Source organism: Girardinichthys multiradiatus, chromosome 17 (assembly GCF_021462225.1).
Source record: "Girardinichthys multiradiatus isolate DD_20200921_A chromosome 17, DD_fGirMul_XY1, whole genome shotgun sequence".
NCBI classification, from domain to species: Eukaryota; Metazoa; Chordata; class Actinopteri; order Cyprinodontiformes; family Goodeidae; genus Girardinichthys; species Girardinichthys multiradiatus.
In genome coordinates, this window is record NC_061809.1 from 11,678,253 (window position 1) to 11,688,907 (window position 10,655).

The following is a 10,655-nucleotide window of genomic DNA, read 5'->3' on the forward strand; positions in this document are numbered from 1 at the left end:
AATAACTTAACTTACTAGGTGAAACACATTTATTGGACAATTAAACACAGACTGGTGTTTTCAAGCCTTTATTTCTATGAATTATGATGATGTTCCATTCACAGCTAATGAAAATATGACATTTAAGATCAGAATATCAGACCAATAAAAAAACATGTTTTAGTACATATATGTGGGCTTAATAAATTTTTTTATTAATTCCTGTTCAAAGGTTGTTAATTTCAAAAAGTGCTTTTAACCTGACTCACAAACCTCATCAGGACACATTAAATGTCCCTTGGCAGAATCTAAAAAAGTCTTGTATACAATGATCGAAATGGCAAGGGTGCAAAGATGCAACGGAACCACTCTTTTTCAGATATCTACAATTCCAGTCCTACTTGTGATATGAGAAACTACTCCAGATATTTCACATTTTAAGATGTTTTTTAATGAAAAATGTAAAATAATTAGGAAATTTTTATTTCAAGAGTAGCTTAATTAAACAAAGCTGTAAAAGAAGTGGGCGCTTTCAAGGATATATATCAAATTTCTAACAAAACTGGAAACTAAATATTAAAAGTCAGACCAAGACAAGAAACAGTTTATTCAAAACAATACTTACATAATTCACATTTCTTATACAATCAACATATGTTATCAAAAGGAAATTACAATTTATGTATAATGTTAGTCTTGTGCATAATTGATATACAATAATGTTTACAGCTATTTTATGTTTGTATTTATTCCAATTTCTACAACTAAGGATAACAACATATCTCTAAATAGTGTAAATGCCACAGAAGGACTTTTTCAATCATTTATTATATATATTGGAATAATAAAGATGTAAAGATTAGCTAATATAAAATAACATGATGTTTTCTTTAATCATCCAATATGATGTCAATATGTTTCTTTAAACTTAAATAGTTTAAAAATGGCTCATTACTTAAAAAAATTATTTTCATCCTTTTTCCCTCAGAGTACAAACACATCAACCCCATCAATGAACTGGCTCTGTATCTCCTGAGTCCTTTATATCACTCTTTAGGTAAAGTGGGTAAAGATTTTTTTCTAGTTGTTTCTCCTGCATTTGTGAGAAGAAGCAAAGAAGACTTTTACAGTTGCTATTTGTAAAGACATGGTGCTTATGAAGAGCTGATGGGGCCTCATAAGTTGGAGTCTCTCTCTGTGACAGGAAAGTAGCCGTTCGTCGTTCTGGTTGAGTCGTCCTCGGGAACAAAGATGGCCAGTAACCTCTCCTGCTCTCTTTTGGTTTTAGGTAAATCATCGGATGGTGTGACTAGCGCCTGGATGCGCTGTAGATAAATAAATACATTTAATGATATGTAAAAAGAAACAACTAAGAATCTGTGGATATTTTACAAAGACGAATAAGCAATCATTTCTCTAGATCCGCAAAGCTGGTAGAAAGAGAGGCAGTTTTTTATATGTGCCTTGTGGGCAGTTGCCCAGGACATCATTTGAAAGGGGAATGCACAAGCACCATATAAAAGATATAACTTATTTATCTGTCCCTGAACAACTTTTCTATTGCCTTTATGCATGTCCAGTCAATGGAGAGTTGGTGTCCCCTGCTTGTTGCTAAAAATAAGGAGATCCGGGTGTTTGCTGTCAGTCACATAGAAGGAGGGGTTGCCCAGGGCACCATTCATGTACTCCAAAAGACTTGTAGGTGTAAGTGAATGACTCGGGAGGGCTGAAGACAAATGCATCCCATTCTTTTTTAGATTTGTATTTGTAAAACAGGGCATAAATGCACTGTAGACATAGCCAACATTAAAAATAAATGCATCGGGAGCATCATACCTCTTTGAGTGTTCCCTGTGTAGTGCTGATCTTGTATGCCATCCAGAAAGGAATGCAGACCATTGAGGAAAGGGCAAGTAGCCACCCTATGACATAGCCCCACCATGGATATACGTACACATTGTTGTACTTAAGAGGAGTGTATTTTATGAGAGAGAAGGCAAATGTTCCCTGCAGAGACACAAAGACAAGAATTTAAATTGTTATAAAACAAAAAACAGCAGTTTAAGTGTTTCCTCAGCAGTAGCCTGCTCTCAGCTGCGGGAATAATTTCTGCAACGCTATAGCTCCGGTGATACTTACAATACATGTGGCTGGGGTGAAGAACAACCAACAATACTTGATGTAAGGTCCCGGGCGGTAGCCAATCATGTCCTCAATGTTGTCGTAGAAACGATCCGCACCTTCAAAGATGCAATGAGTTACCATTTAGAATTAAAACTCTGGAAACCTGCAGTAAGTAGTGTGTCGGTTGCTTACCATAGACCCAGGCGATACAGACAGTCTCAAAGATGGACATGAGGAGAAGACACATCCCACTGGCTGCATAGTAATCAAAGAGCTGGAAAACGTACATCCCTCCCTGGAAAAATATAAAGCAGTGGGTCACCTTGTAATTCACAGAACTATCGCTCTGTGTTCCCCATTTCGTCATACATAAAAAAAAATCACACAATCCGGTGCAGGAATTAGAGTTTCATTCAGTTCAAACTCATTGTTTACCTTCAGCCACAGATAAAAGTGTGACATTTCTGATTTTGCAAACAATTAAAGAAACTCCAAAACATTAGCTAAAGTTGGAAGTTACTGGCTTAAAAAAATGGTATATGCAGCTGGTGTACTTATGGTCCTCAACTGTATGTGGTGCATATTTAAATATGTCTAAATCCTTTGAATAAATGTATAATTTATTCCAGTCATATCATCACACACTGAAAAATTTAGAAAAACTCAACCTTTTTTGAGTACGTTCAGTCAGTAAGGTCAAATGTTCCTCAAAAACACTGGTGCTAAGGTTATTAGCACTCTTAAAAGTATCTAAAACTTTTTAAGTTTCCCTACACAAGCTGATTCTATTAGGGTTTTTTTATGAATATTACATGACTTCCTGTTATTTAGAAGGCTGGATAAGAAAATCTTTTCAGTCCTACCATCAAAAACCATAAACATTTTGAGTTTACTAACTTCTCTGGGTTTTTAACTGGGACTGTGTGCTTTGGTTGGATGAGGCAACTGAGCTTCTCAACAACAAACAGTCCAGAAGGGTCTGGCATAAAATTAAGGATGAATACCCCTACTGTTATGTACGGCGGAAGCATCGTGATGCTGTGGGTCTGTTTCTCTCCCAAAGTCCCTGGCAACTTTGTTACACCCGAACATTTTAAATAATTGCTTCTGCGATAAAAGATTCATTCATCCTAAGACACTGTGTACATCTTTACCAGAGGCACCAATGATTGTGGTGCAGTGCTGCACATAGCTTATGGCATTATCTTTTGAAAGGCATTCAAAGCACAATCAATAAAACACTAAAAGTAAACTTTAAAGTCATTTTCCATGAGGAAGGTCCTTACTTGCAATAAATGTCAAGGTCGTTGAATTTCCCTCATCGCCACATATGCTGTTTAAATGGTAAGCCTGAATTTCAATAAGCTACTGACTTTGACTGCATAAATAAATAAAAAAGTGGCAGACTTGTGGTGCATTAAATTCTTATTCACTTCTAAGTTTTGCACACGAGCCAGTTTCAGCCTAGTAGACGGAGTTACCTCCTAAAGTTTATACAGTAAAATAGCCTTTAGTTCATTTACATGAGGTGCATGACTAAAATATTCAAGGCAAGCTTCTGGTAGCTTCAGGCTTGGCTCTAAAGAGCAGCATTGCATAAAATGTCTGCCATGCTCGTACTGACAAAATGAAGACTTGTGGACACCTCTGCTGAGCATTTATGTTTCCAGCTGGGCAGAGGTGAAACCGTGTCAACTATGCTGGACTTTTAGAGAGCAAATTGTCCATTCACCAGATGCAATCCTTATCCCTGAGATCTGTGTTATTTCAGTGGCTGTGCAATTTGTTAATCAGACACAAAATGTCAGATGCAACCTTTTAAGACGCCAAAAGTACAAAAATAGTCATATTTACAAAGTGATTGTTTACGTGATTGCATTTGTTAGCCCCCCTACCTCCATCAGCATAATAAGGCCCATTAGGAAGGAGAAGAGGACCACCCCTAACAGGAAGAGCTCCCTGCGGTTCTTGCGTCGAAACACAGAGGGGTACATGTCCACGATAGCTGTGACAAGGCTTTCGACACACACAAACTGAGAATGGGAGTTAAATAACCAAACATCAGTAAAAATCAAGAAGAGTGGAAACTCATTTTGTCAGGGTGCCAGAAAATGGTGCACAACTGCCTACCTGGCTGTCCAGGCCCAGAAAAACGATCATGACGAAGAAGAGCGCCGCCCACAAAGGAGAGAACGGCATCATGGACACAGCACGGGGATAGGCGATGAAGGCCAGGCCAGGTCCTTTTCAAATGATAAACATAATGTCTACCAAAAATGTTCATTCATCGTTTTACACATTAAAATCATAAATTCAAATGTATTGAGATTAAGACTTTATGCAAAACAAAAAAGTAGAAAAAAGTGACATGGTATGTTTCTTGATCTTCATGATCCTGTCTCACCAGACTCTGCCACTTCGGAGATAGGAACATTTTGTTCGTAAGACATGAAACCCAGGATGGAGAAGATAGCGAAGCCTGCCACGAAGCTGGTGCTGCTGTTTAGAAAGCACAGAGCCAGGCAATCTCTACAAGACACACACATTTACATCATAAAAATCTTTACAGCTATTTCATGTTTGAGATAGGTAATGACTCCGGATTGTCCCATGAAGGAAATTTTAGTATAGGTTGAGATACCTATAGCAGTTGTTGTTATATTTGTTGTAGCTACCCAGAGCAGTCAGGGAGCCAAGGCAGATGGCATAGGAGAAGAATATCTGAGTCCCAGCATCCATCCACACCTAATGTGAAGGGAGATCAGAGACTCTTTCAGGTATACAGTATGCTGAAATACTTCAAAGTTTATGCTCAGTTGCATGCAAAAATATGGCAATAATTCCCTCTTACTGTAAAACGTACACTGAGTGGAGCATGAACTGATCTCTAAGATCTTTAAAAGTAAAGATGAATTATCAACAGTTTCAGCAGGCGTAGATTTTCTGCCACACAAAAAATCTCGAGCTCTCAATTTTAAAATAACAATTATTAAATACATTTTTAGTGGCCATTTCACACTAAAATGATTTAAAACCTAACAAAATAATCAAATAAGTTTTTAACAAAAAGCAGTCAAGGAGAGCTCTTTATATCAAGCAAGAAAATAGATGTTCTTTTGTTGACCAGTGAGGAAGTAACTCTTCACCTGACCGTTTTCTTTATTCTGTATTACCATTTAACACAGACTGCAAGTAAAAATACCTGTTATGTGTGAAAAGGGCAATTCAAATTTATTCCAGAAAAACAAAGGTTTAGCAGACTGAATTCTGAGTTGCTTAAGCAAGAAAGTCAGGACAAGAGGTAAAGTACAGAAAAAAATAGCCCCCTCCAACCGTTTAGCATGACAGTGGATTGATCATGGTAGGGGCTGTCAGTGGTACAGATAAATTAGAAGCAAATGGCCAAAAGGAGGAGTTCAAAAACAGGTTAATGATCCAAAACCCTTGTCAAGATGCAACTGGCGGTTTCATTAGAACCATTTCATGAACATAATCATTGTGTGAGAAATGTATCTGCATCCAAAAAGTACTAAAAAGCAGGATTTGTCTTTACAAAGGGGGCTATCTGGGATGCTAATTTCCTTTATTTCTGCATAATTGAGCTGTAAAAGACTAAAGTTTTGTTTTAGATTTCACTTTATGCCTAATAAAAAACAACTTGTCTTTGGCTAGTGTAGAAATTCAGGATCAATGAAACATATTTTATTGTTTTATTTAGAGACAGGACAGTACATTTCATAGCCTCATAGCCCCTTTAAATGGTGATCTGTAGGAAATATGTCTTATTAGTCCTGTCTCAGCATTTATCATCGCATCATGTTTGCCTAAATAACATGCACACCAGGATTTTCACAGGGAGTGAAGCTGAGCAATGGTATAAACAGATTTTCCAGCTAATATTAACCTGAGTTTGGTTTAGCTTCTAAGGTTCACAATAATTAGCCAAAACCAACCAGAAACCCATTAGGGGGATAAAACCGAGGGGGTCTTTAGTATGAAAAGCCAATCTGGGCCAAAAGAAGCATGTTGGGACCCTCATGTCTTGCACAGCTCGTTCCTGGCAGAGTTTGTGTTTACAGTCTCAGCAATGTCGCGGCCCTGTGATCATTGCCTCTTTCCGTAAGAGCAGATGGACCCAGCAGAAACGTAGCTTCCCAGCAGAGAACCGTGGGATATCTGGACTTTTCTGTCCTTGTCAGGCTTTTATCACTCGATTAGATGGGTTTTGGAACAGATAACAGACTCTATGACAGACACATTTCCTTCTTGGACGGTACCTGTGGATCAGCCAGTCTCCCCAAATCAGGATACAAATAGAACTGTATACCAATCCCAGCACCAGGCAGAGTGAGTCCTCTGATCAATAGCACAATCAGCATCAGATAAGGAAAGGTTGCGGTGAAGTAGACCACCTATATCGGTAAAGGGAACAAAACAAGGGTAAGAGACATGCAAACACAAAACCTTCCAAAACAAACAACAGATGTCTCCCTTCCCGTCCCCCCCACATCTGTCTTGTGGTCAAGTTCAGATTGGAACAAGACTTCGTTTTCTCTTCCAGCCCACCTTTCCTGTGGATTTCACCCCCTTCCAGATGCAGAAGTAGCACATGACCCAGGCGATCAACAGACACAGAGCCATGTCCCAGTTCAGAGAGCCCATATGGTCAATGCCAGGGGAGATCCTCAACGCTCTTCTCCTGCAGGGTCAGCCACACATCTTCAAATTACAAAAAATCTGTTACACCAAAAGACAATCATGGAATGGACCCAGAGCAGCTTGAAAACTCACTCCCAGAACTCCATAACAGGAGAAGTTGAGTTCAGGTTGACTCCTTGAGCAATTGAGGTGTTTCTCCTCTGGAACTCAACACAGTTTTCTGCCAGGAGGTACGATGAAGAAATTATGCCCCTTGATGCTACAATAGAACATTTAAGGCTACCTTTATTCGTCCACATTCGTTACCTGTGTTCCATGTGTTGTTACAGGATGCCCAAGGCAGGTCCCAAGAAAAGGAGAAATAGAGGAAAAAAATCCCCCAGGCGAGAACGATGATGTAGTAGAAGTTCAGCAGAGTCACAATCACCTGAGTACCGTAGCCAAGACCTGCAGAAAGGGTGATTACACAAATGGAGCAGAACTGAAAAAGATCCAGAAATGTGTCAGCAGACTTGCAGAAGTATTCATACCATTTGAACCTTTCATTAATACACACCATTCCCATTGTAAAACATGGTGGTGGCAGCATCAAGATGTTGAAAGCTTTTTTCAGCAAAGGCAGGGAAGCTGGTCAGAGTTGATGAGAAGGTAAATTAAACTAAATACAGAGTGATCTTTGCAGAAAAAGATTTTGTTTAGGCTGGAAAAGACTTCAGACTGGGGCAGAGGATCATCTTCAACAATTCTCAATTTAAAATCAGAGCTACAATGGTTTAGATCAAAGCGTGAGATAGAATGACCTAGTCAAAGTCCAGAACTAAATCCACTGAATCTGGAATCTGCATTTTTTTACACCAGCCTCTAGCCTCACTTTAAAGCATGACAGTGGCAGAATCATGCTGTGGGAATATTTTTCTTCAGGACAGGGAAAGTGGCAATTTTAACTTCCTGCATAACAGCGACCCTAAATATTCAGCCAGATCAAGGCATATTCATAGTGTTGAATGGCTCAGTCAAAGTCCAGAGCTGGATAAAACTGTGAATCACATATCTTCAAAATAATTATCAAAGACGCTCTCTTTCTAATCTGCTTTACACTGGGCTATTTTGCGAAAAATAAATAATTTTTCAGTTAGCTGGTGCCACATTTTTCAGATTTGTATGACATCAAATCCCCAAAAAATAAACTTTATTTTGTGACAGTAATGTGAAAAAATCTCAATAGGTTCTAAAGGTATGAATAATTTTACAAGCCCTGATATGCTGCCGTTCTTTCCTAACCTTCAAACAGGGGACTGATTTTTCTCCAGCAGGTGATTCCTCCCTGACTGGTGTACTGACCCAGTGCGACCTCAAGGAAGAAGACTGGAACGCCGCAGGTGAACAGGAAAATCAGGTAGGGGATTAGAAATGCACCTGAGTATAAAAGAGGAGCAGGATTATTTATTGCACACATGACCTTAACATGGAGCTATTTTGTCTGCAAGATTATACTGAAACTAAACCTTTATGTAAAAAGGGGTAAGATTAGTGGTTCCATTTTCACCCCGTCGGGCGAGCTCAGATTTCCACCTCTCTGCAGGAGCAGCTGCTGTGAGCGAGGGGCAACAACAGCTGTCTGACCCCGCTTAACCCTGAACCGTGACCCTGCCTGCCGCCCCACGGAGGGATAGAAAGACAGGGGCCACGGTGTCCATTTCAGCAGCTACACCAGCAACACCTTCTTGAGTTGGATTTAGTTCGTTTAGATTTATTATACTAAGGGGGAATTAAGCTCAAAAATAAATTTTGACCTTGTTTAGGTGATTTCAATTTCTACATGAGCTGGTTATGCTCCATGCAAAACAACTTTTTTATAAAGCTTTAGTTCATGCAGTAATTAATGTGGACACTCACCTCCTCCGTTCTTGTAGCAAAGGTAGGGGAAGCGCCACATGTTGCCCAGGCCAATAATGGAGCCGGCCACCGACAGGACAAACTCCAACTTGTTGCTCCACTGACCCCGCTCCTCCATCTTCTCCTCCGAGGATGGAAGCAAATCCTTGATGCGGTTGTTGCCATTGGGATGGCCTGCCTTGCCTCCTACGGAAGAGATAGAAGGATTTTAGAGGAAGACTTTCTCCCTATTTTTAAATAATAGTCAGAACTCCAGCACCAAATGAAGAGGCTGATTCAGATTCAGTGTTACTGTTATGCGTTGAAAAAAAAAAAAAAAAAAAGCTTGCCTTTCATTGCAGAGTCACCTCCGTGTGTCTCAGGGTTGATGCCGTTTGCCAATCTTTACTCGGAAAAGCTCAAAGTTTTAGTATTTAACGTGGCTGGCTAAAGGGGGCGGGGCTTTGCAATGCTAAACCTAGGCTGGCCTTACACTCTCCCCTCTATCTGTCCCCTTCGGTGCAAAGTACATCAGCGACCACGTCTTGACAGTTAAAATAAGGTGCAACGTAAGAGTCTGAGAGGATGACCTTTGACCTCTTGGGTCTCCTATGTCGGTTTCTGCTGCAGTGCACCTCTGCTGAAAAAAACAATGAACTTATTATATTATAAAATGAAATGAGAACAAGTGATATTAACTTAAACATTTGGACGATTTGTAGAGAATGTTTGTCTAATTTGGCTTGGGGTCTTAGATTGACACTACTGAAGTGTTATGACATACAGGGGTTGGACAATGAAACTGAAACACCTGGTTTTAGACCACAATAATTTATTAGTATGGTGTAGGGCCTCCTTTTGCGGCCAATACAGCATCAATTCGTCTTGGGAATGACATATACAAGTCCTACACAGTGGTCAGAGGGATTTTAAGCCATTCTTCTTGCAGGATAGTGGCCAGGTCACTACGTGATACTGGTGGAGGAAAACGTTTCCTGACTCGCTCCTCCAAAACACCCCAAAGTGGCTCAATAATATTTAGATCTGGTGACTGTGCAGGCCATGGGAGATGTTCAACTTCACTTTCATGTTCATCAAACCAATCTTTCACCAGTCTTGCTGTGTGTATTGGTGCATTGTCATCCTGATACACGGCACCGTCTTCAGGATACAATGTTTGAATGGATGCACATGGTCCTCAAGAATGGTTCGGTAGTCCTTGGCAGTGACGCGCCCATCTAGCACAAGTATTGGGCCAAGGGAATGCCATGATATGGCAGCCCAAACCATCACTGATCCACCCCCATGCTTCACTCTGGGCATGCAACAGTCTGGGTGGTACGCTTCTTTGGGGCTTCTCCACACCGTAACTCTCCCGGATGTGGGGAAAACAGTAAAGGTGGACTCATCAGAGAACAATACATGTTTCACATTGTCCACAGCCCAAGATTTGCACTCCTTGCACCATTGAAAGACGTTTGTCATTGGCATGAGTGACCAAAGGTTTGGCTATAGCAGCTCGGCCGTGTATATTGACCGTATGGAGCTCCCGGCGGACAGTTCTGGTGGAAACAGGAGAGTTGAGGTGCACATTTAATTCTGCTGTGATTTGGGCAGCCGTGTTTTTATGTTTTTTGGATACAATCCGGGTTTGCACCTGCACATCCCTTTCACACAGCTTCCTCTTGTGTCCACAGTTAATCCTGTTGGATGTGGTTCGTCCTTCTTGGTGGTATGCTGACATTACCCTGGATACCGTGGCTCTTGATACATCACAAAGACTTGCTGTCTTGGTCACAGATGCACCAGCAAGACGTGCACCAACAATTTGTCCTCTTTTGAACTCTGGTATGTCACCCATAATGTTGTGTGCATTTCAATATTTTGAGCAAAACTGTGCTCTTACCCTGCTAATTGAACCTTCACACTCTGCTCTTACTGGTGCAATGTGCAATCAACGAAGACTGGCTACCAAGCTGGTCCAGTTTAGCCATGAAACCTCCCACACTAAAATGACA

At 40.4% G+C, this 10,655-nt stretch overlaps 1 protein-coding gene across 1 annotated transcript; it reads right to left on the reverse strand.

Moving 5' to 3' along the window:
* Window positions 1-52: 52 nt before the first annotated feature.
* On the reverse strand, window positions 53-9,138 carry LOC124882747 (sodium- and chloride-dependent GABA transporter 2-like). The gene is made up of 15 exons (XM_047389276.1): window positions 8,988-9,138; window positions 8,659-8,844; window positions 8,044-8,178; window positions 7,069-7,209; window positions 6,895-6,982; window positions 6,670-6,802; window positions 6,381-6,515; window positions 4,745-4,848; window positions 4,508-4,632; window positions 4,234-4,346; window positions 3,999-4,136; window positions 2,296-2,398; window positions 2,119-2,219; window positions 1,816-1,986; window positions 53-1,304 (listed from the first exon to the last, which is right to left on the reverse strand). Exons 1-15 carry the CDS (start codon window positions 8,992-8,994, stop codon window positions 1,155-1,157), a joined length of 1,830 nt encoding a protein of 609 aa, XP_047245232.1. The 5' UTR covers window positions 8,995-9,138; the 3' UTR covers window positions 53-1,154.
* Window positions 9,139-10,655: the final 1,517 nt, after the last annotated feature.

What these genes read in the sequence shown, in the direction of transcription:
- LOC124882747 (XM_047389276.1), bottom strand. An exon ending in AATCAGTCCCCTGTTTGAAG is followed by an intron (nt 7,210 to 8,043) that starts GTTAGGAAAGAA and finishes CCCTTTCTGCAG; the next exon opens with GTCTTGGCTACGGTACTCAG. An exon ending in CTGTATCGCCTGGGTCTATG is followed by an intron (nt 2,220 to 2,295) that starts GTAAGCAACCGA and finishes GCATCTTTGAAG; the next exon opens with GTGCGGATCGTTTCTACGAC.